General features: G+C 41.6%; 1 protein-coding gene across 2 annotated transcripts in view; it reads left to right on the forward strand.

Moving 5' to 3' along the window:
- Positions 1–3,086: 3,086 nt before the first annotated feature.
- Positions 3,087–27,643, forward strand: part of ZNF366 (zinc finger protein 366) — a 61,033-nt gene continuing 36,476 nt past the window's right edge. The window contains exon 1 of one of the 2 annotated variants that reach the window (XM_079788169.1): positions 3,087–3,285. Coding sequence is in view for 1 of the 2 variants with exons in the window: in XM_079788168.1 (XP_079644294.1) it covers positions 9,492–9,582 (91 nt within the window). In the remaining variant the exon portion in view is untranslated. Of the gene's footprint in view, positions 3,286–9,490; positions 9,583–27,643 lie in introns of those variants that run through there. The other variant, XM_079788168.1, reaches the window with a different exon arrangement.

Here is a 27,643-nt window from a genome sequence, read left to right on the forward strand (position 1 = left end):
CACCAGCCACGAGAGTGAATGCACTCCCATTACACCCAACACGAGGGGTGAATCTCACAAATATAATACTGAGGCAGAGACCCAGAACACAAAGTACATACAGTCAGATGTCATTTGTTATGTGAATTTAATCCTAGGTAATCCACATCTAGGTCAGGTGTAGGAGTTAGGATCCTGTGACCCTGAGGGGAGGTAGTGGCTAGAGGGCTGCAGGGGATATTCTGTTCTGTTTCTGTTACAGAGACATGTTCACTTTGTGACAGGTCACTGACATGTACGCTGTTCAGAACATATGTCCTATTTCAATCCACCCTCGCTCCACCACCTGCCATGGTCGGGGTCAACTTAGTCGTGGGTGGACAGATAGCTCTAGAGTTCTGGTCAGTCGGAAGCGGGACCAGTGCCAATTAGGATGCTTCGGAAGCGGAGAGCCATGTTGAGTAGAGCTTGTGTTTCTGTGGTTCTGAGTCCGGTCATTGCTTTGGTCGCCCCGCATTTTACACCTGGGTGTTTCTCCTCGTCCCGGATCCAGACGCAGGGTCTTGCAGCTCCCTTTCTCTACTCAAATGATCTCTAATACCCAACGCAATGTGTGGCTTACCTGCTGGGTCAGCGGTGTGGCCATATTCTGTTTCTGCACATGGTTTCCTCGTTGTCTGCATCCATTCCCACGAGCTAGCGCAGAGGAGTAACTACTCCCAGCGGGAGTAGCCTGATGGGAATCTCTCCTGTGAAACCCAAGGAGGAATTCTGGCTTCTGGACACCCAGTGGGTGAGCTGACAGGTATCAGGGGCGGACTGTTCATGTGGTGGCAGAGCAGGAAGGAGGGAGAAACCGGTTGACGGGCTGTCTGAAGGGAACAGCTTGGCACAGGCAGGGCCGCGGCTCCCTTTGGAAAAGCTGTGGCAGAACGGCTAAGACCCGAGCTGCTTCACGGTGGTATTTTGAAAACATGAGACATCGCCTTCCAGTGCGTCCAGAGGTGATGTCCCCAGGCCCCAACCGGACGCCACTCCGTGACATGGAAGCTGCGCAGCCCAGACGGTGCAGGCCTCCTCTGGGCGCTCAGCTGGCTGGGAGGAAACCACGCGCCTCAGCGTGACACCCCACATTCTGCCGACTTAAAATGGAAATCCTCTGGACTCTGCCTGGCTCCTGGGGCTCAGCCTGGCCAGCCCTGAGGCTGCAGGAAGAATAAAAACATGGAAGGGGCTGTGCCCTGCTGCCACCGATTCTTCAGGGGATCAGAGACTTTTCTGTCCTGCAAGGATTTTGTAGCCCGGGCATCTTTGTCCCCCACATCCCCTTGTTGTCGCTGGTGGTGCTGCCACAGCGCCCGGAGCAGCCTCTCCCTGCTTCTCCCTCCCTCTCCCTCCCTCCACCTACTTCCACGTTTTATGCTACGTTTCAGCCTTTACCTGAATTTGCTTCTCTACCCTCACAATTACTCCAAGGTTGTCCCAATATTGCTACTCCTTTAAAAAGTCCTCCTTGCTGTCCCTCCCCCCAGTCCACTCCAGTCTCTCATGCTCTTCTCTTGCTTTCTTGGGTTTTCATTTTCATTTTGCTTCCATGTCTACAAAGGCAGGATATAGAGAAAGGCCAGCAGAGGGCAAAGAGCGCCGAGCTGCACCCGGAGACAGAGGAGCATTTTGGTTTTTGTCCCTGATGTGTGACCTTGGGCAAACCATACAGATTCTTCTCTGGGTGCCAGCTTTCTCATTGGCAGATGGGGTTGGGTCACCCATGCCAAAAACCCATGTATTGTGCCAGTATTGGTGCCATGGGGAATGCAAAGAATAAGACTCTGTCCTGGCTCTTACAAACCTACTGAATCACAATATCTTTCTATTCTCTCTGATACATAGACTAAATCAAAGCATAGATAGATAGATAGATAGATAGATAGATAGATAGATAGAAAATAGATGAATATAATTAATGGGGGAAGTAAACTGTTGTGATGAAAGATTAATCATAGAAGTCCATGGGACCCAATAAAAGTCCTACAGAGAGACGGAATCAGAGTCCCTCTTTCCCTGCTATTACTGTAACTGCATTTGGTGATCAGGTGTAACTCTCCACCCCCTTTTTTCACAATTGAGTGAAATAGGGAACTACCTTAAAGCTGGTTTTTCTTTTGCTGCCACAGAGGTGCACATAACTGCTGGTTCCTGTTGGCGGTGAAAATGGTCTTAAGCAAATGAATGAAGGGCGCAAGTCAGAGAATTTTAAGCCAAGCTTATTCCTACGCTCCTAACCCTAATCGGAGCTCATGCCTGCCCCCTGAACTCCCAAGTGCCCCTAACTTGGTAAAGGATGTTCCCTCCATGTTCTCTCTCCTTCTGTCCAGCCTCCCCACCCCTGAGGCTGGCGGGGCTAAGGCCTATGCTGCTTCAGAGTAGGTTGTGAATCCAAGAAGCATTCAGAATGTAAAGGCTAGGACAAAAGAAAGAACACTTCTGAGAAAACTATGTCCAGCACCAGTGTGGTACGCTGCTTTTTAAATGTTTTATAACTATCAGCGAAGATGGAAGCCTGGCTTGGTCCAGGGCATGAAGCTCAGTGAGCAGTGCAGACTGTGCTCCTCGGTCGGTCCGGGAGAACGCTGCGGGTTCCGAGTCAGGCTGCGGTTTGCAGCAGCGCTGGTGTTTGCAAGGGCCTGGGAAGGGCCGCCCCGCTCTCCCGGCTGCAGGTCTGCCTCAGTTAGCACCGAAGACGCAGCTTTCCTTTGCTCCAAGTCGACGAGAATGATTTGTTCCCCTTTGGCTGTGTCAGTTCTGCAAACCAGACAGCAGAGCCGGCAAGCTCAGGAGAGCCTCCTTCTGGAACCCTCTTTGTTTGGACGGGCCAGGCCTGGGAGGCTTTTCATCTCTTTCAAGCTCCCAGGGCCCAGAGCATTTTTGAGGAATTCCTTTTTTTCAAAGGTTTTTTTTTTTTTTTCCTTTTCTTTTTTTTTTGCCCCTTCCAACATTTTGTTTAAGAGAAAATGAGATGTCTATCTTCTGTTTCCTTATTTTTTTTCAGGAAAGCAAAGGGTTGTTGACTTCCTCCCTCTCCCCTCCCTTCCTTCCTTCTTCCCGAAGGTACTCATCTGAGAAAAAGAGAACGAAGTATTGTTCCTGTTCTCTTTCTTAAGTCATTTGAAACACTGTCCCTGCGAGTTCTTTAAGTTCCCTGCAATCTGCACACGAGAAAAGGAGGGAGAGAGAGGGAGAGGCACAGAGAGAGCGGGGGACCAGGTAAAGCACGGGGCTGCTGCAGCCACTCAGACTCAGGAGCTGGTAAGTTACCCATGCAACCCTTTCTGCTTCCATTCCAGCGTCCCTGGGAAGGCGCTGCCAGGGGCGTCTCCACAGAAAATGCCTTACTGGGTGTGATCCTTAATCAAAGGGGACGACTGATGGATGGCCCAGGATTTAAACTTAAATATTCTTTCAAAAAAAGAAAATTGATGCATTGCAGAGATGAGGCTGGCAGAACTGGAAATAGAAGTGCATTGGGGCTGAGCAGGACATTGTGTTAAATCTGAGTTTGGGCATAGGTAACGTGGCTGGGTTAACCAGGAGCCACTGGAACGTGTGAAGTGGCTCATTGGAGAATTCAACTCCTCCTCGGTGCTCTGCCTCGGGAACCTTACCATGATGTCTGCTAAGATCTGTGGTTTGCTCTGGGGCTTTTGTGACCCGTTGTCTAGATTGAGGTGCCCTTCTCTTGTTCTCTTCTTTCCTCTCAGCACCCTCCAAAAGAGAAATGTTCATTTATGACGGTTATTCTGCATCGCCGAGGGAGGAGGGCAAAAGGAAGGGAACGCCACTTTGAATTGCACTGTGTGTGGGATGCTTCTGTATTCAGGCTCCACATGGGGGACGGGTGTAAATTGGTTATCCACTGTCCATGGAAGATGTCATCTGCCACACAAAAGAAGACAAAGATTTGGGGGCTTATTGCTTTAGTTTTGGAAAACACCAGGTGACCTGAATGGGAGGATTGAGATTGATCGCTTGTGTCAGGAGGAGTGAAGAACTAAGCTATAGATGTAACTGAGACATGTTCACCCAGAGCCTGGTTTTCCAAACTCCAAATAGGATGACATAGCAAACCAGTCAAGCTTAAAAGCATACAACTTGTTTTTTAAAGTCTAAATTGTTTCAATCAAGTTCGTTAGAGAGGATAATGTTACCAAGAACTCATCGTGGAAAGCCAGGAGGGAGGCAAGATCACATTGTCAAAAATAGGCCAGCAAGGTCCCTCGGAAAGACTGTGTAAATTTACTAATATTAATCATTTAATTCAAAGAATCGTTGAATGGTTGAAAGACAAAAACCATGCAGAGGTGTTTTGTGTTTTTCTTTTTTTAAATATTCATTTCCATGAAATTTACTGGTTGAAGTCACCTGGGATGTGAAGAGTGTAATAAAAATAGTCAGTCTCTCATTTATAAATTAATTTGATCGACTATACATTAACCACAACCAAGTAATTAATCTTTATTCAAAACTTTACTCAAAATCTTTATTCAAGAGCCATCCTCTTAATAAGAGTGAGAAAATATGATAGAACTGGATTGTTATGTAGGTCTTCTTCCATTAGCAGACTTCTTTTTTCTTCTCCTTTCTTCAAGAGACTTTCTTAGGAGCACTATAAAATGTGCAGTGTAAGAGACGTGATGAGTGAGTGCCTGCTTGAGGATGCAGAATCATTCTAATCCCAGTTGGAAGTGCTTTCCAGCTCCCCTATCACCTACCCTAGTCTCCCATTTCTGGTCAGAAGGTAGCAGGAACGGATTGGAATGGGCACTTTGCATCTTTTATCAGCAATTGTGACCCCAGTAGAAAACTCAGGACTGCGATCTTGACTTGCTTCTTTCAGTTTCGCTTTTCCTTGATAATGTATTTAATTTTGTGCCCAATTAAAACAACATCACAGAATGCTCTCCAGTTTGGGTTACTGGATAAAAGCATAAAATGCAGCACACTATTTTTAAAAAGTGACAGCAGCGTTGCATTGACTAAAGACGAGCAAGGAGAAAGGTGATGTGCCAGTGGCACCCACAGCAGCCCCGCTTCTAACATGGGTCTCCACTGCAGCCTGAGGGTAAGGAGCTCGGGGGATCTTCTTTTCTCTTAAATAAAAAAAAATATATAATCAATATTTCCATTTTGTTGTCATTGCCATGAGAATATTTGATGGGAGGAAAAAAAATTCAGCTACTGAAAGAGAAAAAGCCATGGACTAGTTTAGTCTGGTTAGTGCCAATCTGTGTTCACTCCATTCCAGGGAGTGAGCTGGCATCTGTGGAAACTTCCAGTGTGTGATTCTTCTCTGGGGTCATCAGAGGCTCTTCTGTGATATCATCAGGGGAACTCCAGCCTGGGATGATCCAGAATTTGACACACAGAACATTTTAATTAACTGGTGCCAAAACTGTACACACACTCTAACTAAATTACAAATATGTCGCATAAATGCGATGTTAGGGTGTGTCCTGACACATCCTAACATCGCATTTATGCGACGTATTTGTAATTTAGGAAAAATTGTTTTGATTTTCCTGATTTTATTTCTACCTAAATCACTTGATATTTTTCCTCCTATGTTTACATGGCCAATTAAGCAAAGCACCAACAGACACAGGTCTCCATCTGACAGGAACAGAGAGGCAACACGTATTTTGATGTACAGGACACATCCTAACCGCATTTATGCGACATATTTGTGTGCTGTGATGTGGCTCAGAGCAACTAAAGCATGGGCTTTGTTGTTACACAAATTTGGGTGTGAATTCCAGTTTTGTGACTTACTGACTGTGAGCCTTATTCCAGGTGATTACTAACCCCTTTGAGCCTCAGTTTTCCCAAATGCAAAATTGCATCAACATAATAGACTTGCTGTGAAGATTAAATAATGTCATTTATGCAACGCAATTAACAATGCGTGGCAAGTAGTGGGAGTCAATGTCAGTTGTGACTTTTTAAGAGTCGTGTTACTACTTACGGGTACTGTATTTTTTCAATGCAGGGTTGGAATACATCTATTTTAATTTGTTTCATACTTCTTGATCAGTACTATACCTAGGGTCTATCAGAACAAAAATTATTCCTCGTTTCGAGTTGGGCACACATTGAGTGCAGATTATTACCCTGAACCCCAAATTCTTGTAAAATAAAGGAAGGTAGAGGCGAATGTTTTGATGTTTCCTTCGATAATGGCGGAAACGCCAGATTTAGCCTCATTAAAAGGCCATCTGTGTTCAGCAGAGCTCCGTGCAGGGGAAAGTTTGCCTTGGGATAAAAGTTTTCAATTCAGATGAATGTTGGAAGAGACTGCAGTCATGCTGTAGACATTTCATTCTCCCTTTCACCCACTTGCCAAGCTCTCCAGCTCTGGGTCATTGGTGACCTGGCCGGGCAGGGTTGCAAACACTTTTGTTGGAGACCATCGTGGCAGTTCCATGACCACCAGAGAGAAAAGGACTTGAAGTAACATGTTGCCCCACCCACCAAGGGCTCAACGCCCTTGGAGATCCTGCCTCAAACATTTTAGTGTTGAGCCACTTACCTTCACACCAATAAACAGAACACAGAACACAGGTGTCACCATTGTGTGTGTGTGTTTGGGAGGTTATCCAGCTGCTATTTTTCTCTCACTCTAAACTTTAAAACATATATGCTGATTAGTTTGTCAAGTAATAATGGTTCATTAACTTAGGTCTTAGTTCAACTTCCCTCTCTACTTTCCAAAAGCAAAACATACAACTGCAATACCCACCCAAATCGACCACCAATAATCCAAACCCATGAGGTTCTTTAGTTAGAATTAGAGGTTCTGATACAATGAGACTGTGTGGACAACTTAACCTTCAGAGAGCAAATTGAAGCTGGGTTGTTCTAGCAAAAGGTGTCTTCCACTGTAGCTCAGTGCAGTAGACAAAGGCCAGATGGAGTCAGACGTTTCTGTTCTGTTCTGCCACCTCCTGTGTGTGAGACTTGACAGGTTTCTTCACTTGCTTGGACCTCAGTTTCTCACCTATGAAATGATGGGATTGGACCAAATCAGTGATTCCTAAGGTGGGGTGTGTGTGTGTGTGTGTGTGTGTGTGTGTGTGTACAGAGAGAGAGAGAGAGAGAGAGAGAGAGAGAGAGAGACTGTACCAGAGCTCATCTTCGGGCTTGTTTACCACTCTTCTCTCCTGCCCCCTGCACTAGAAGATTTATGAGATTCTGACGCTGACATCCTGCGATTCTCTCAAACGGATGGTCAGTGTCTTGTTGTCTTCTTCAGGGTTGCACTGACAATAAATAAAAGCATATGTTTTAAGAACCATGCTTCTAAGTGGAATTACTATTCTGTTTTGGATGTTCTCTCTGGAAATTAGTCTTAAATATATCAGTAGTTATTCTAGAAATCTTATAAAGTAAAGAATATGATAATCAAGCAATCTGATGAGACTGATCAATACTCTTTAGCCATAGATATATAAATCGTAAAAAAGCAATTACTGAGATCTATAAATATTGTGATTCTGTATGAATAGCCTTTTTTTGATTTATGCTTTCTGTATTATTTATATCTTATAGTGAACATGCCTTCTTTCGGTAATCAAGGATAACACAGATACTACATTTTTCTATTCACTATTTAAAAATATTGGTAGAGTCAATCTCATAAGTTTCTTTTGTTTTTACTTTGTTTCTACATTGGAAGGGCAAATTGATAATAGTGTTTAAAAAAACAACACTCAGACATCATGTTAAGTCTGCTTTAATTATAAGAAAAATCTGCAACTTATAGGAAAAATTGTTTTGATTTTCCTGATTTTATTTCTACCTAAATCACTTGATATTTTTCCTCCTATGTTTACATGGCCAATTAAGCAAAGCACCAACAGACACAGGTCTCCATCTGACAGGAACAGAGAGACAACACATATTTTGATGTACACTTTCAGAAACAGCTAGCCAAATACCAGCTACATCTAAATGAAACAACATTTATTTATTTTTATTAAGGTATTATATGTGTACATATCTTACCATTCCCCCCCCCACCCCACTCCCATACATGCCCTTACCCCCCAATGTTTTGCATCCGTTGGTTATTCTTATATGCATGCATATAAGTCCTTTGGTTGATCTCTTATCTCCCCCACCTTTCCCTAACCTTCCCACTGTAATTTGACAGTCTGTTTGATGCTTTACTGCCTCTGGATCTATCTTTTTGTTCATCAGTTTATAATGTTTTTTTATTATCCACAAATGAGTGAGATCATGTGGTATTTTTCTTTCATTGACTGGTTTATTTCCCTTAGCATAATGTTCTCCAATTCCATCCAGGTTGCTGCAAATGGTAAGAATTCCTTCTTTTTTATGGCAGCATAGTATTCCATTGTGTAGATGTACCATAGTCGAAACAACAACATTTAGATAAAAGAATAAGAATGCATCTTCATCCAAAGTTATGTGTAATATGTAAGCTCACGAGAAAGCAAGCATGAAGACAGGGACTTCATGTGTTTCCCTGTATGCCCAGAACCTAGAATAACACATGGCATGTAGATATAGTAGGTGCACAATAAATATTTGTTGAATAGACCATTTAATAAATAAGTGGTCTGTGGAGTAAAATATACTACCTTTATATACTGGCAAATGCAGCAGTTAATAAGTGAAAAAATTAGTCAAACATTTTTGGGGGTCTGGACAATGCCATGCCAGCCCACCATATTGATCCCTCCTCTACACTGACTGGAATTGTGGCTCGTACCACCATTCTGTGCATGGGCTGCTCCATGTAGGTGCCGTGTCAGCTTGGGAAGGGTGCCATTCACTTGTTCGTGGAGATAAACATTTATCAGATACACATAAAACACTGTTGGTTGCATTTTATTTTTTCATATGTTTTCTGGGCAGATGATGGGTTAGCAGATTATTTTTGGCACGGGAGACAGAATGGTCATTTGTTTTTCCGTGGCTAAAAGAGCCGTGAGCCAGGATTCAGCCTTGTAGGAAACGCTCAGCGCTCCCTGTTTTTTTCGGCAGGGCTGTAAATCCAAGTTAAAGGGATGCCACTTGGGCTGAGTTTATACAAACACGAGGGGGTGGATGCAGGGAGGGAAGTGTGACATCCTTGTGTAGCACAATGCCCTTTCCTTTATGTAATTAGGCCATGGAGACAGCCAAATGACCAAGTCCTGGGTGGAGGCAGTTCTGCACTTATTTGGCAAATTTAAAGTGATAAATATAAATACAATAATAACTTTGGGGGGTCTAAGGTTTCTGTTATTTGTGGTAGAAACAAAAGAAGCTCTCTCTGGTCACATCGATAAAGCCTGTCTCTATAGTGCCAAGTACCAGGGCGCACACAGGCAATTCTGACCCATTCTCCTATTTTCCTTTGCTATGTTAAGGCCTCACTTAAACCTCATTCTCTGATGGCGGCTGATCGTAAGTGGGAGAATGAGATAGCCAGACGAGCACCACCACCTTCAATGACAGCATTTATGGAGGAGTCACTATCAAGTTTGGGGCCTGCCGAGAACTCTACAGACATCATTTCACTTAATCCTCCCATTCTAAGAAGTAGGTGCTTTATTACCCCCATTGTAGAGATGAAGAAAGGCAACCACCTTGTTTAACAGAGAAACTACAAGTGAGTGATATGTTCGAGGTCACCAGATTGATATGCTTGTTTACCGGTTTCTTGTTAAGAAGAAAGTGTCATCTGTAATTAATATTTTTTTTTAAAAAATTAAATATCCCTTAAGGCAGTGCTCCTCAAAAGTAGTCCAAGGACCAACAGCATAACATCACCTGGGAGTTTGTTAGACTCTCAGGCTTCGTCCCAGACCTCCCTCATCAGAATCAGCATTTTAAGATGATCTCCATGTGATTCAGGTCTGAGCAGCACTACTTTAGGGTTTTGCCCTGATGTGTACACAGATTGATTTTGGAGTGTAGGACCCTGTTCCAAAGAGTGACAAGGTTAACTTTGACCTTGTCTGAGACAACATAACCCTCCCGGATAGTGCTGTTACTGGACAAGTCTTGGGTCTCTTCAGCTCTGAGCAGCATTAGGCATGATTTCTGTGATCTCACTCAGCAAGTTAACTCCATCCCGAGGGATCCTGATAGTCTCAGAGAGGAAAGGTCTGGGATACTGTTTTTCCAGGGTGTTCTGAGCACCAAACTTCAGAATCACCTGGGGCGGATTCCTAGGCCTTTCCCCAGATCTAACAAATCTGGGGAGAAGCCCAAGTCTCTGTCTAGTCCACAAAAATATTGGCCCAGGGTAAGAAAGTCTCAGCAGGGGCAGTGGCAAGTATTTTAGGGACATCACCCCAAAAAGATGTTCAACTTTTTCAGCAGTTTGAAAAAAATATTTAGAAGCAACAGTGCAAGAGAGAGTAGCTCAGAGTCCTTCCAGGAAAGAGAGAGACTCTGCCAGCTTTCTCCCTTGATTGCTGGAGAAAGGGGACAAGAAGCCCTGCATCTGCCTCGTGTCCTCGGGAAGAAGGGGGGCTGGGTCTCCAGCATCAACACCGACGGGCAGATGCCAGAGCACACACCTCACTCTCCCCAGTTAGAAAGCCCTGCGGAAAGGATCCTTCCAGTTTCCTCTGCACTGGGGACTCACCGTTCTCTCTTGGAACAGAAATCAAGAGGGGGCTATTGTTGGAGGGGTGGGGAGAGGAAGCAGGGCCGGAAGACAGCGAGGGAGAGGACCGGAATCGCCTCTGGTTTGCTTCAGCCTGGACACAACGGGGCCCCTGCCTGGATGGAGATGGTGGCATCTCCCCCTTCGTGGAGCCCCTCTGGTCTTTGTCCACGGGAAGTAAAAGGAGAGGAAAAGCTTCAGGTCTCCAGCACTGTCTTGTGGAACACCCACCACAGCACAACGCCACTTTGTTTCTTGCTGTTTCTCTAGTTCACGCAGTTTTCTTTCCCACGGCCTAGTGGAACTTCCTCCCCTCACCCCGCCCCTACAGAACTTTTCAGTTAAAAAAAATGGACAAAGAGAGGTCTTCCAGCATTATCCTAAAATCTGTGTATACTGGACACTTTTAAGGTGCTAAAGAGCACTATACTTAATCCGTAAAGACAGGGTTTCTGAGCTACCAGAACTTGGACTCTCAGAGTGAGGAACACGCAAAAAGTTCTACATAGTAATTCCTAGGTATATCGAGAATCCTGCCTCCTACCAGATATTTTAAGAGATATGGGCAAGGAGGGACTATTCTGAGTATCGTTTTGACCATCAGGGGACATCAAAGATTGCAGCCAGTAAGTTGGCGTCTCCTCCAACATTATCCACAGCCCTCCTGAACCCAAGTCCCATCCTGGCACAATCACCCACCTCTGGCTCTTTGAAGGTTCCCAGGGATGGAGAGTTCTTATCTCCTGGCTGTAGCCCAGGCCCTGGGTTTGAAAGGCAATGTTAGAGAAAGAGTGGAGAGCCCTTTTTTGGAAATGAAGGTGCCGCCCCAAACCATATCATTTTGAAGAAGGCAATTCCATTTGGTGTGTCTTTAAAACCTCTAAGTGCTCATATCTCCCACTCTTTGCCATGGCTTACCTTGGCTCCTGTTTGCTTCTTCTAAGCCTCCTGGAAGGGGAGTTTTGGCATCACATATTTAATACCTGCAGTTGGGAAGGACATTGAACTATGAGCAAATCCTATCAGAAGGATCAGGACATAAAGCACCAAATTTATTTGTTCTTGGACCAATATGGATTTGGTTGAGTAAAGTACTATCTCTTCTGTATGTGGAACATCTGCCTTACACATGTGTGTATAAACACACACACACACACACACACACACACACACACGCTCAGCCTATCCAAAATTATTGAAAGAAAACCATGAGATAGTACCAAATTGTTATTTGACTGAAGAATGTAGTATCCAATTCTCAGTCCCCTCTATTTCCAAACAGGTTTACTGTTGTAATTATATATTTCTTAGCAATGTTAAAGAGAACTTGCATTTTGTTAGCTAATGGCAGTGGGGTAGAAGGTGAGGGAAGATTCAAGTATTATTGCAAGCAATTCATATGTGTTTCACTCACTTACTGTGTGTTGTTTGGAGAATGTTGCAAAAAAGAAGGCTAAACTTTGATCCAGAGAATAGAGGTTTGAATGTGCTTGTTGACACATAAAAATATGGAAAACCAATAAACCTGAATGTATATGAAAATTTAATATATGATAAAAAATATCATTGCACTTCAAAGAGGAAAGTTATTATATAATTATTGATATTGGGACCCCTATGTAGCTATTTGGGGGAAAATAAACTTATATCCCTATTTCTTAAATTAAAATAAATTCCAGATCAAAGATTTAAAATGTTAAAAACAAAAATACTAGAAAAAAAAAGAAGATGTATTTTTTTTTAATCTCTGGGTAGGGGGAATTATTTCTAGTTTTACCCAGGCTTAGCATTTATTTTATATTTTGTTACATTAAAATAAAATCTCCTATGGGGCCTAAACTCAATAAACAAGGTCAAAAGACAAACAAAAAACTAGGGGAAGCATTTGTAATATGTATCACTAAGAACTTACTATGAACAGAATATGGGAGAATGACATGAAGCACACATTTCACATAAAATGAAATATAGTTAACTCTTAAATGTGTAAACAATAAAGACACTCATCTTACTTCATAAGAAAATGCAAATTAAAATGATGAGATGCCATTCTTTACCTACTCGATGAAACAAACGATAAAACATTTGTTAGCATGCAGTTGGTGAGTGGGTAAACAAAGGGTGGTATATCTATACAACAGAATACTACTCAGCAATAAAAAGAAACTCATGTTATATGCAAGTTGTGGATAAATCTCAAAAACATCATGCTAAGCAAACACAATATTATTTAAGGAGCCAGATATACAATAAATATTGGATGATTTCATCCATATGTAATTATGAAAAGCACAAAATTATGAGAGAAAGATTAGTGGTTGCCTGGGGCTCAGGTGGAATTGGGATTGACTAAAAATTAGCAAAATGGAACTTTTTGGAGGTGTTAAAATTATTTCAAAATTGTATTTTGTTAATGAAGTCACAACTGTATAAGTTTTCAAAAACTCATCACACTGACGCTTAAAAATGTTTGAATTTTATATTATATAAATTGACCTCAATAGAGCTGTTAAAAAAAGTTGAAAATAAAAAGAATGAGGCAGCTCTATATGTTCTGATAATGGCGCAATCTCTAACCTGGATAGTTAAGTTATAAAAAGCAAGATTCTGCCAGTGTGTAGAACACTATAATTTTTGTGTAAAAATGAAGCCTATTTTTGACATGCATAGAATATCTATAGAAAGATGCAATAAATTGCATCTTTCTACAGATAATTGTATTTGGGCAGGGCATGAGATGGCTGGGATGGGGAAAAGGTGTGTAAGGGGAAAATTTTCACTGTATATCCTTTTGTACTTGATCAAAAATAATTAGAGAGAGAGAAAGAGAGCGAGAGAGAGAGATAGAGAGTTAGTTTTGAGTCCCACACCAGCTCTGTGATCAAGGGCAACTACCTAGGACTCTATTTCCTCTTCTGTAAAATGAAGGGGTTAGACAGTTGGTCCCTAAGGAAACTTCTGATTTTAAGTTCCATACTCTGAGAGTTTAGGTAAGGGTGATCATCACATTCCTCTGATCCTTTCCCTGCCAGCATGCCATCACTGCCACATCTATACTAATAATAGAGAAATATGCAAATGTCTAGAACTCTGTCACAGTAACGACTGAACAGCAGGCTGCATGGGGCAACCAGGCCGGTAGGGGGGCCAGTTGGGGGCGATCAGGCCAGCGGGGGTGGGGGGGCAGTTAGGGGCGATCAGGTCAGCAGGCAGAGGCGGCTAGGGGTGATTAGGCTGGCAGGGGGGACAGTTAGGGGCAATCAGGCAGGCAGGCAGGTGAGCAGTTAGGAGCCAGTCGTCCTGGATTGTGAGAAGGATGTCCCAGGGATCGGGCCTAAACCGGCAGTTGGACATCCCCCAAGGGATCCTGGATTGGAGAGAGTGGAGTCTGGGCTGAGGGAATCCCCCCTCCCATGCATGAATTTTGTGCACTGGGCCTCTAGTACTAGTATAAAGCCACAACCAAAGGCTTTGTCTTTTCTCACTCAGATACCTCTGACTTTATTGGGTCCCCATCCTCTTAACAACATGTAAAATATGGGTGTCAACCAGGGTGAGAAGGCATCCCAGAAAGCCAGGTATGAGGTAGTAGCAAGACACCATAGAGGAGAGGTTACAACCCACATCTTAGGGGCAACTGCTTGACATCAAATCCCAAAGCCCTTGATTGCCATGGTGAGACCACGGATAGTTGTAATTTCCCCAGCTGCATGGCAGGTATAAAATTGCACCACTCTCTTAGGGTTTGTTGTAAGGATTAAGAAAGATAATTCATGTCATTGCTCAGCACAGTGCCTGGTAATATTCAATAAATGTTACCCCTTTTAATTATTAATCTGAACTCCTCTGCTTATGGACCCTGGAGGTTTCCTGAAGGCATTGAAGTTATCAAGCTGTGTACTCATTAACATCATGAACTGGGAGTGATGAAATGGATTTTTTTTTTCTTTTCAATCCACAACCAAAAGGACAGACTGGAGTAATTTCTGCTGACCCTAAGTCAATGTCATTGAGGGAAACTTCTTCCAAGATTTCATCCCTTGGAGGCAATTATATCCTGAAAATGTGATGAATGCAGGCTGTAAAATTGCAAGCTTGTGACATTATGCAGGGGGTTGAACCAGTTAAGCAGCAAGTTTTTATTTGCATAATAAATGTGCCTTAAATACATTTGAATCAAAACAGTATTAAATATTAATATTAGGGCCATTGTATCACTCCCTCTCCATGGTAGCCATTTAATAAATATGAGTTGCAGCTTCAAACTGAACCAGAAATCTTCTATCACCATGAGGTGCACATGCCTGTTTTCTCAATTCCAGCCTCCGTGCAGTGAAGTAAGGTACTATCTGCACCAGCAACGTGTGGTTCCCGTCACTTCAAGCTTCTCAGCCATAAACAGTAACTCCCCTCCCCTCACTATCTATATCTATATCTATATCTATATCTATATCTATATCTATATCTATATCTATATCTATATCTATATCTATATCTATCTATCTATATATCTATCTATCTAGATCTCTCTATATATCTCTACATATAGTGTTATGTATATAGTGTCCCCCCAAAAAATGTATACACACACTTTGAATAATTATAAAGGCAATATTTATTAAAGTACATTTCATTTTTAAAATTGAGCTACCAGCTGTTAAAGTGTGTATATATATTTGCTCTTAGTGATAGCTCTTAAGTGAATTGAATTCCCCGTATGTAAGGTACCCTTTTGCATGCACTCCCTGCCTTACAGATTAGCAGATCACGTTCTAGAACTAGATCACAAAGGCATGGTTTAGTTTAGTGGGTTGCCCTGCACACATGATTCTTTCACGTGTGTCTGTTCTCCCTAACTACATTGGAGCAATATTTGTCAGGGGCTGGGTTATTAACCATTTTTCTACTCTCCAGAATAAGAGCTGTCTAAATTCTTTCTGGTCCCACGTTAATTCTGAGATCCTCTGAAAAACCTCTTGCTGTCCTCACTTTAGAAATGAGGAAACCGAGGCTCAGAGAAGATAAAGGATTTGGATCTCTGGGGGGGGTGTTTGTGGAGTTATTGCAAGGAGTCGAGGAGTAGGTGTTTAGATGTCAAGTGTCTAATGTTTGCATACTGACTAAAACAGTGTTTTGAAAGTATGTGAACCTCTGTTTTTCCAATCTGGTTACAGTGTGGTAATTAATAAAACATAAATTAATTTAAAGATGATACTGAATTCAAGATAGCTTTTGGTTATTTTGAACTCTTTCTAACTTACTGGGGATTTGCAAAATAAGTTTATTTTTAAAATTTACAAAGGGAGTCCGCCCGCTGAGAGGCCTGGGAACCGCTGCAGTAGGCCAAAGCTGGGTTCACCAATACATTGTAGGGAGGTACTTGGAATAACCTTGGTCTTCTGGTGGCAATGAGCTTTCCCGTTCTTAAACTGCTCCCTAGAGTAAGTTTGTATGTTTGATAGAAGTCTAGAAAGCTTCTGGAAGTATACATCATTATTGTTTAATTTCTTCCCTCTAACAACTATCTATAAAAAAAACTGATTCATTCCTTTATTGAGCAATTCGCTTAACCTACATGCGTCCCAGTTTCCTCAATGGCAAAATGAGGAAAAAGAATAGGATGCTGTGACAGTCACATGAGTTGACATTTTTGACACATTCTTGTTGCAGTGGAAACACGCAGCAAACGTTGCTGGTGTTGTTGTTGTGTTAGGCACCACTTGCCACTGTTTTTGACGCATAATTGAGACTTGCTAGACATTCTTGGAGTCGATTAGTGAATAAATGTAAACTAGGAATAAAGGGCAATTCTAGATATGTAATTCCTCATCTACATTCCCTTAGTCACAGGCCGGCAGTTGGGGCACCTGCGTTTAGGCAAATGCTACACTTGGGAATATTGGCTTCAGTGAGTTCAAGCTAGAGAGATGATAATGTTCCTTCTGGTCCAGCAAACTTTCCAAGCCTATCAACTTCATGTGTTAGATTCATCAAGACATGTACTTAAGGGATCAAGCAGAAAGTGTCTGGGCTTGGAACTGGTGTCAAGCACAGGCTTTATTCCTCAAGAGGAAACAAGGCCAGTAGACCATTAGATAGCTGGAGAGAAGCAATGCTTTCTTGCCACAAATCAAAATGCTGAGGACCACAGTTATAAGAAGGTCAAAGGAAGTTAGGATGACCTTTCATAGCAGGCTCAATGTTTATGTAGCTTAAGATTTCACTTCCAGATCATCCCACTGGTAGTTCTTGAGCTTTATTACATAACATTTGAGCCGGAAAGAAACTTTTTTTTTTCTTCAGTGTTTGCAAAATGTGGTATTGAAGGTAGAAGATAAGTGCATGTTGCCAGACTTTGAAAGATGGGCTGCCCTGAGTTTCACTGCTGGCTGGCATGGTTATTTTAACAAGGTCTCGGACAGATGGGTCAATAAAGAGATATCAGCTTCCCAGAATCGGCTTTTTTCCCCAAGACCAGCCAGTAGAACTCCTGGCAGCTACTGCTCCTTGGCTGTCCCCTGTGATGAGGCTCTGTCCTGGTGCTATAGACACGAAAGGGAATAAGAAATAAGATCCAGTTTAAGCCTTCCAGAAGTTTCCAGTAAATTAACGGTTATGGCGAATGGAGATGAATGCTTTTCTTGTCACCTCCATCCACTGGCCCTGTTTCTGCCGACCGGGATCACAGGAAACAAATCCAGTCCATTTAAGCCTCAGCTCTTTGAGGTATTTAAGCATACACTATCAAGGCCCCAGGCCTCCAACACACCTCCTTCATGACATGCCAGGTTCCGTCAGCATCTCAGTAAGATAGGGGTTCATGTCTCCTCACCTCTATGAACTCTCTAGTTTGGCCCTCTCCAAATGTTTGACCCAGAATGGCCCGTCGCCCCATCCCAATGGTTCGGCCAGTGCACAGCAGAGCCAGGCTCCCCGAGGCCCTTTTCCAGGGTTACAGAAGCTGCTGGGATTCTCCCTCAAAAGATCCAGATGAAGAGGCCCGGAGTAAAAAGTAAGGACTTTGGACTGAGAATTATTGATTTGCCTTGTTATTTTTCTATCTGCCCACCCCTAATCTTGTCTTAGGTCTTCCTCCTTCCTTTTTACAACCATGAAAGTATTTTCTTACCAGAGTTGTTAGGAAGTCCAATATTAGTATTCTTACTATTAATTGAATGCCTTTTTTTTTATACCAGAGGCTTCTAATTTTTATTTTATGAAATCTTATAATAACCCTGTGAGATGGGTTATTATTTTTTATCGCTATTTTTCATGTGAGGAAATTGGGGCTTAGAGATTAAAGCAACTTGTCACAGTTGAAGCAACTTCAAAGGTTGTACAGCTCTGTCTCATCTGTATTCCATTCCTTTTTCCTTCCCGTCTTCTCCACATTTTCAACAATTTGGAGACCCACAGCTGTAATGAATGCCTTCTGAATGGATTAATTGGGATTTACCCTTTGAGTAAAGCTCAAAGACATGGCTTTTCAGAGTAATTTTAGGTAGGAACTTTTTCCCTCCTGAGTAAACTAAAACACCCGAAAAAGGCATCAGGCTGGTGGCCTAACTGAGTGAGTTGCTAAGTGATGAACTCTAAGCATTTATTCAAAGCAGCGGCAGGGCCCGGCTGGCTTCTCCTTTCATAAAGCCACAGCCTGGATCAGGTGGAGGAAGGCACAGGCCTCTTAAGGAGCCAGTGAGGAAACAGCTAAAAGCTTGAGGTCTGACCACCTTCATCATTCTCACTGAAACGAAGGCTGGTACTAAGTAGAACGAAGACTCCACCTCCCTCCAGGACAGAGAACCTGCTAAAGGAGAGTTAGAACTGGGTCCCCAAGAGGTCCCCGCGCCCTGATCCCCGCTCCACAATAGCAGCACAGTGCTGGGGGGTGGAGTGTTCTCTGTGGTTGGAAATTTTCAGAGTCCATTGGTTTTACTTTCTGGCTGATTTCTTTCATAAGGCCGTTAGCTCCTTTCTTTTTTGTAAATTCCAGAGAACCAGGTTCTCTTCCCATCCTGGGAATTCCCAACTCGGCTCCACGCAGGGGCTCTCTCAGCTTTTCACCAGGGTATTAGGAACTACTTTAAGAACTCTTGAATTAAAGTTTATTTTCATTTTTCTTTCATGGAAAAAACTCTCTGAAGAGCAGCATAGCTCATGGCTGATAAGAAAGGGCTGGGAAGGATTACAACGCAGAGACATTGGTGAGGGAGGAAAGAACTAACATTTATTTAGCATTTGCTGTGTGCTATGCATATCACCTATTAGGTATCCCATTTTAATCTTTCTCCAGATCCATGAAATAGCGTATTTGTCAGGATAGACTGTGTTATGCTTTAATAACAAACAGCCTCCAAAAAAAGAAAGAAAGAAATCAAGGATGTATTTTCCATTTCATCACATGTCCATTACATGACTCAGCGGTAGCTTTGACTTGGGTCATGCTAACTTTTGGCTCCCGGCTGATAGAATAGCTATTGTTGAAAATGCTTGAGGGAAATGCTGCTATGGCAAAGGGAAAGAAAATTATGTGGAATCATGGATTGCTTTTCAAAGATTCCACAAGGAAATGACACATGTCACTTGTGCTCACATTTTATTGGCCAAAGAACGTCTCATGGCCATGTCTACATATAAAGGGAATAGAAAAATGCAACCCAACCATGTGCCCACAACAGCTAGAAGTATCTAATGAATAAGGCTTTATTATGGCTGAGAAAATGGATGCTTAGGAAAGTTAGTAGGTGGTGGAGCTGGGATTCAAAGTCAGGTCTTCTGACTTTGTCTCCTGAGCTCTCTGCTTTCCTACATGATGTTACATACATGATGCTGTACCTTCTCTCCAAATGCCATGCTAGGCTAAAGTGTCCTTGGGGCTTAAGGAGATACATATGCACGTGTACCTGGGTGTGGACAGATAAAGCCAAATCAGACTTATTGTGGCTCAGCCTTTGTTTTATTTTACCCATTCCATTTTCTTTAAAGACCAACACATTCAGTGTGAAATCATTATGTAATAGAAGTTTTCTTTTTGAACACATGCCAGATTTTTCTTTTTAATCATAATCTCAAGTGTAATAGGTTTCCTTGCTTATTGCTTTTATTTGCTGAGCAATGAGATAAAGACCACTGTGCTCTTAGTTTGGTCAGATTGCTGCCTTTATCTCATTGGTGGATGTTCAAGGACCAGGGGAAGGGATGGCCCAGATTTCTTCCATTGCTAAGAGTCTCCAGGAAAAAAAAATTCTTGCTCACAGGAACAATAAAAAATGAGACTGATTCCATAAGCCCTAGAAAAATCAATCCCAATATCTCATTTCCTTGGAGCCCAGAGGAAAGACTGTTATGTCAGTTCTTCTCAGACTTTTAAAATCTACTAGTAAGTACCCCTAATGGGAGAGAAAAACCTGGAAAAGAAATCCTGAGTGGTCTGCCACAGGTGGAATTTCAGACTTTAACCTGTCCTGATTTCTTGCATTCTGCTTCAGAACATATCTATATTTGTTTGCATTTTAAATGTTTTCTATTACTCACCACCACATAAAATTGATAGGCCAGGAAGATACATCAACTTATTCCCTGGTTTTCACCATCCTTAGGAACTTGATCCCATCCATTAATAATATGCTTAGCACCTGAAAGTAGGTCCTAGAGCAGTGATGGTGAACCTATGACACGCGTGTCAGCACTGACACGCATAGCCATTTCTGATGACACGCGGCCACTGAGATTTATTAAATACAATTATATATAACAATTATAAATTTATGTTATTTAAACTATAAATATCACGAAATAATGTTTTTTCCTCAATGTGACACACTACCCGAGTTATGCTCAGTTTTTTGGCGAAGTTTGACACACCAAGCTCAAAAGGTTGCCCATCACTGTCCTAGAGGGACAGGGATAAGGGTTCGTCAAACCCTCAGCAGGTAGAGTATCCCAGAAACTTGGAGAGGATAAAGGCAAGGAAGAGGGAAAGGAGAAGGGGGAGGGTAAAAAGGAGAAGAGGAATGGGAAATGGTATCCGGAGACAGCCAGGAGCCAGTACAGCCAAGGGTGTAAATCACAATATGGCTTAAAAAGGCTTGGAGGAAGAACTCAGAACTAATTTACTGATGAAAACAGTTGTTAAAGAAGTACTTTTTTAAAAAAAAAAATCAGTTATATTTTCCTATCCATTAAAATACACAAAGTACTTTGTCCGAAGCACAGCTAGCTATAGCCTTAGGCAAATTGTTTAACCTTGCTTGTTTCCCAGCCAGCAGACATGAACTCAAGTCCTGCTCCGCCTAATGGAGTGTAAAATCTGCAAAACTCTTTGAAGGTAGAGAGTGCAATTTAAGTATTATGTATCATTAAATAAAATGCCTGTTTAGGATGGGAACTTTCCATTAGCCTTATATGTACCTGAACTAGCAGTCAACACCTGGTAGAGCTGGTTGTCAAAATGTTTTTGACAGAAGAGACCCAGGTGTTGATCACTTAAAATAGAAAATAAAAGAACAAAGAAACAAGCCTAGGCAGTAAAAAAAAAAAAAAAAAAAAAAATGCCATGCACCATTAAGGGACTGGCTTGGTTCCGAGAGAGATTCCTGAGCTAAAGAAGACCTCTTTTACTGGAATGGAAAAATATAGGGCCAGGAAATTGCTCAGAGGTCTTCTGTCTTTTCCTGTGCCCATTCAGAAGCACTGTGTGTCAGCTACTGTTTTGGATCCGAATCTCAAGTTTTTGAAAGAGCCTGAGTTGTGTCCTTGGAAAGGGAGAGGGTTGGGTGGTATATTGTGTGTGGTGGGGATGGAAGAGGGAGTAGAGGGAGGATGTTGGAAGGAGCGTTGAGATGCTCCCTGGATCCAAACTGCTTCCTGGGGCCTCACAGTTGCAGAAATGAGCTGAAAGGTTAAGCAGTTGGTCAGGGCTTAGGGAGCCTCCAAGACTCCTGAATCCAAGGTGGAGCCAAGTCTGTCCCCCTATGGACACAGGCCAACTCGGCATGTTCACGCTTGATGGCTGGGTTCAAGCACACCTATTTTTCAGGTGCATAAGCTGAGCCTCAATATTTCTACATTTCTCGAGCAACCACTTCCTGGCAGACGCTGTGTTAGGCACTGGGAATATATTAGGGAACAAAAGACAATGTAGGAAGGAGAGAGATTAGGGAGTGCTGGGTGGGGGGGAGCAGGCCCCACTGAAAAGGTGATAGTAGGCAAAAACTTGAAGGAAGCAAAGAAGAGAGCCATGTAGGTATCTTGGGGAAGAGCTATGCAAGCAGAAAGAATAGTGGGTGTAAAGGACCTGAGGAGCCCAATGCCTGGTGTGTGTATGAAACCACGAAAGGCCAGAGGGATTGGAGTAGAGTAAGCAAGGGAGATTGTGGTCGGGTATGAGGTTCGAGAGGTAACTATCTCATGGAAAGCCTGTAGGCTAGTGGGTGGACTTTGGTTTTACTCTAAAATAGAAAATTGTTGGAGGGTTTTAGGCAGGGGAGTGACAAGATGCGACTTACATTTTAATGAAGTCAGTTTGACTATTCTGTTGAGTAGGGTAAGTGGAGCCAAGGGTGGAAGTAAGGAGAAGAATTAGGAGGCTATTAGGAAGTGATTTTCTACCTATTTCAGAGGAAAAGCCAAAGTTCCTGGAAGAAGGTTGTTGTGGCTTAGACCAAGGTAGGGGCAATGAGGTGGTAAGAAATGGTTGGATTCTAGATAGACAATGGAAACAGAACCCATTGCTAATGGTTATACTGGTGCAATCACTCAGGTGCTCTGTTGAGTAGGTAAGTGAGCTGTGAAGGAATGGTGATGAGGGGTGTTCCCTCTCCATTCAAGAGTAGTAAAGGAAGAAGAGCCAGGATTCTTGTTGGTACTCTATCCCTTGTCCCTTCTGTTAATTGAGGGCCTATGATGTGCCAGGCACTGTGCTGGGAGACAATAATGAGTGTGAACTAACAGGCTTGCTGCCCTCATGGAGCAGTCTACAAAGGGAGCCAGACATTAAGTAATTAATCACACAAGTAAATGTAAAATGAGCACTCTGATACACACTGAGTGTCAAAATTGGTATATCTGCCCTGGTCAGGAGGAGCTGAGGAAGGGACACTTGAGCTCAGGGATCTGAATAAATAGGTGTCAACTAGGCAAAAAAGGCAGAGGGAGAGGAGTAGTGTTCTAGGCAATGGGAATGGCATGTCTGGAGGTTCTTAGGGAGGGGGAGCATAGTATGGATGAGGAACTGAAAGAAGGCCATGTGAGTAAAATGCAGAAAGCTTAGGGAACATGGGCAAAATGCAGCTGGAGAAATGGATGACAGTCAGACCGTGTCAGGCTTGTGGGACATGTTTGAATTTTGAGCTTCACCCGGACATCACTGAGAAAATATTGGAGGCCTTCAGGCAGGGGGATGACATGGTCACACATGCTTGTTGAGAAGCTCACTTACGATGCTTTGAAGAGAAGAGATTGCAGCAGTGCAGTAAGAGTGTGATGTGGAAGACCGCTGATGAGACAAATGCAGCAGCACAGGTGAGATCATGGTTGCTTGGACCGTAGAGTTGGTGAGGACGAATGTAGAGATCTAAGACGTACTTAGCAAGTATAAGTTGGTTTGGGATTGGCCATGAGGGTTGATGAGTTCAAGAATAATTGCTTGTGTTTTGTTTATACTACTTATATTCAATCAAGCCACAGAAGTTAGACAATTTATTTTTCGACAAATCTTTAAAATAAGATTTACTGTAGGATTATTTAGTTGGAGTCCAGCCTTACTGAAAACAGGAGGTGGGATAGATGACCACCCGAGTCCTCTCCAGCTCCATGGCCTGGTTGTATAATAAATTGATGGAATCCTTCATCAAAAACAAATTTTACACCAGTGTTGTTCAATAGAAATATAATATAATGCAAGCCATAAGTGTAATTTTATGTTTTCCAGTAGTTATATTACAAAAGTAAAAAATAAAAAGAAACTGGTGAGCTTAATTTGAATAATCCATTTTATTTAACCCAATAAATAAAAATATTGTTTAAACATGTAATCAATACAATAATTGTTAATGAGGTATTTTACTTTTTAAATAACTTTTTAAAATCCAGTGTGCCTTTTACATGCACAGCATGTCTCAATTCAGATCAGCCATATCTGATGTGCTCAAAGCTACATGTGGCTAGTGAGTACTAAATTGGACAGCACACCTCTAAACCATCAAAGCAGCCATGTACAAAGCACTGGAAATATAGGCCCCTTTTTTATATTTAAAAGATAAGTATACTTTAAATTGAACCTCTTAAATCAGAATGTTTGACCTCTCACCAAGAATTAGAGAGTAGGTACTCATTCTCACTCCCAAAGGAAGATCATTGTTAATATCCAGATAAAATAGTGTCTACAAAGAGAGAGAACAGGACGCAGTCTGAGAATGTTTTCCTTTTGCATTTTCATCAGCCTAAGGAGTACTGGGTTTAGGGTACCAACATATGGCACAAATGTTAATTTTAAGGAAAATTTGGCGCACTCAACATGTTAAACCCTGCTTCTTTCCATACATGTTACTTGGCTTCAGTAGTGTCAATACAGTGCCAGGTTTTCTTTAATGTCAGCCATTTTAAGAAATGATTTCTCTGAATTTAAAATTATACACACAAAAAATAAATGGAAATGCTGAGATGTTTCTAAATAAAATAAATTTGACCCCTGCAGGGGGGCAGGGGGATAATGAGGCAATAGCTGACCAGAGGCCATCGTAGATTGTTGGTTGATGTTCAAAAATCAACAGAATGCTATTTTAGTTTCTAGGCAACATATTGTAATTCCATAGTGCATTAACCAGATTATCTGCAAAGAATATTCAAAAGCCTTGACAATTTTCCTTGAGGACTCTCTCTGTCTGTTGATAGACCTCACCTATGCTACCTAAGTCACATGAACAGGTGAGAATTATCTAGCAAAAACAATCTCCCCTGTGTCTCAGCATGCTACAGCCTTCCACCATCCTCATGATCAAAATAGTCTGGTAGTAAAATATGTTGAGCTTGGAGCTCTAGACTTGTTCTTACTAAGTTTCCTTTGACCATTTCAGTTTATCAAGTTCACCCCAAGTTTGAGCTTGACTATCAACTTCATTGGCTCATTGTTGTCCACATGCTCTTGGGTTTCCTTTCTGAGTCATCATACATATCACAGATAAAGTGCTTGTTTAAAGATTGCTCTGTCTCTGCTTATGAGTCTGAGTTCAGATTTCTAGTTATTGCAAATCCTCATGAAAGGGAGAGATTGAATGGTGTGCTTTCCAATAGGTTGATAAAACAGTGCAAGGGGAGGAGGAAATTGGGAATGACACATACTGGGACCAGTATAGAGTCAAGGTCACTAGTGGGAAGGTAATATATGAAGTAAGATTCCAGACACTTATGCTCTAGAACTTTTAAAACTCTCATATCCTCTGATTGAAACATTAATAAAATCTGAACAAGGTGATGTCTGAAATCCTCTCCCATGCTCCAAACAGTCTACAATTAATTCTCTTCATCTCATGAGATTTGTGTGGGGACTAAATGTAATAATGGGTATGAAAGTTTTTGAAAATGTTGAAAATTATCTCAGTATAAGTTACCACAAATATCATAAAATAATCCTTTCAATAAATCTGGGATTTTTTTTAACCCTATTACAAAAATGTTGGCTCAACTCTAGGAGCTTATTTAATTTCAGGTGGAAAAAGTCGGTCAAAATACACTTAAAGAAATGAGTAGTTTATGTCTAAGTTAAGGTGACCTTTCTGGAAATAAATTTAGCAATATGTATTAAGACCTGAAATTTTATATCCTTTGATTTAGTAATTATATTTCTAGAGAATCTAACCTAAGGAAATAGAGACTCAACCAAGTTTTATGTGTAAAGTTGTTTACTGCAGTATTATTTGTGTATTGCATAGAGATGTATGGTAAATAGTATTATGAAAGAAAACATATTCATGAATGTAAAAGACTTGAAAGGAACAAACCAAAATATTAACAGTTGCTCTTGGGGGTTTTATTGATTATTTTTATTTTATTTTTAAAACATTTTAGTATTAAATTTTTCAAGGGTAATGTATTTCTATTATCTAAAGGTCATTAAAAATAAATTGTGTAGAGTAGGTCCCCTTAATATAATCCTGGTGCCAACTAATTTTGTCTTTTTAATTACTTCTTGATCAATAACAGTCAGCTTTTCTCAACTGCTTTCATGATTTTCTTCTTGTTCTTCTGCTAACCGTGACACCATGTGGGCTTTATACTGCATCTGTCATTTGCCAGCAGCCTAGATAGCACCCAAAGAGCTGAGTCACCTGTCAGTTTTAGGGTGTCTACATATGGTGCTCATTCCTTCCTTAGTTATCCCACACAGTCTTTCTTCACATGAAGTTCACATGAATTGGTCCAGGAATTGATACTTATAGAACAAGATATACCAAGCAACATTCTTAAAGTGTGACTTGCTTGATTCTCCCTAAGAAGTTCTTGGGCAGGAACAGTCTCCACTCACGTTGAATTTCCCATTAATCCATAGAGAATAACTTTTCACTCTGAAAACCTAAAACTTTTAGAAATTATAAGCAATTCCCTAAACTCTAGATTGAATTGTCTTATATTTGTTACTATCAAATGGATTTAACTGAGTTACCTCTTACCAGGTGATACCCTCAGTAGAAAGGTGTTTTTTTATTTATTCACTCCATTTTTCACTCATATGAATTAATGCCATCTTAAATTAGCCTCACCATTTCTTCACTCAGCACAAATTAACATGAAAACTTGAAGAGGCCATTTCCCAAATACCCCATTAAATAATATTATTAAATGTATCCTTTTATAAGAAACTCAGAGAAGGTTAATAATGTAACACAATCAGCCTGTTGCTGGTAACATGGGAGGGTGGGTGAAAGAGAGACGGGGGAGAGAGAGAGAGAGAAAGGAGGAGGAGGAGGAGGAGAAGGAGGAGGAGGAGGAGGAGGAGGAGGAGAAAGGAATAGAAAATAGGCTATTGAAAAGCACTTTTTCTAACCCTTCCAAGGAAATAGTCTTTACTCAGAATCCTCTAGATATAGTATTGTAGCATTCAGACTCTCAGAATAGGCCCATGGATATCTTAATTGGCTTTTCCTTATCACCTCATCAATTTGTCACACAACACTAATTCAATTTAGAACCCGCTATTTCTGCACACTTTTACATTGATTTGGAAAATGTCCCTCACACTTTGGTTTTGGTCTCTATTCCTGAAATGTCATTTGCTTAGGATGATTTAGTTTCACGAATGGATTTTCCGCAGCGTGATTTGCCCTAGATGAGCCTCAGATCTTGTATACTTCACTCCAGACATTGTTGCAAAAGAAGAGTTTGTGAGGCTGCTTCCATCTTTTCCCCTAAATATATATATATATAGCTGACTTTTGAACGATGTGGGGGTTAAGGGTGCCAGCACCCTGGCTCTGTGCAGTTGAAAACCCTCATATAACTTTTGATTCCCCCAAAAACTTGACTACTAAGAACCTACTGTGGACTGAATGCTTTATCGAGGACATAAACAATCAACACATATTTTGTATGTTATATGTATTATATACTGTATTCTTACAATAAAAGGAAATTAAAGGAGAGAAAATGTTATGGAAAAAATCTTAAGGAAAAGAAAATACATTTTCTATATTTGTTGAAAAAAATCCACCTATAAGTGGACCACTGCAGTTCAAGCCTGTGCTGTTAGAGGGTTAACTGAGAATATTTCTTTCTCCCTTTGTCCAAATTCTCAGAGTTGAAATCTTGGTTCTATTTGTATATGCTGTTTTCATACACTTTAAATCTGAAATTCAGTCCAATCTTTTCCTCCATTATCGTTCTCTCCAGTCATCTGAAATGTCTCAGACAGGTGCAGGTTTATAGAGAGAGATTACACACACCCACACACATATGCACATCTTAAATATGCCAGATACAATTCTGCATGTT

The sequence above is a fragment of the Cnephaeus nilssonii genome, assembly GCF_951640355.1.
Source record: "Cnephaeus nilssonii genome assembly, chromosome: 2".
In the NCBI taxonomy this organism is placed as follows: domain Eukaryota; kingdom Metazoa; phylum Chordata; class Mammalia; order Chiroptera; family Vespertilionidae; genus Cnephaeus; species Cnephaeus nilssonii.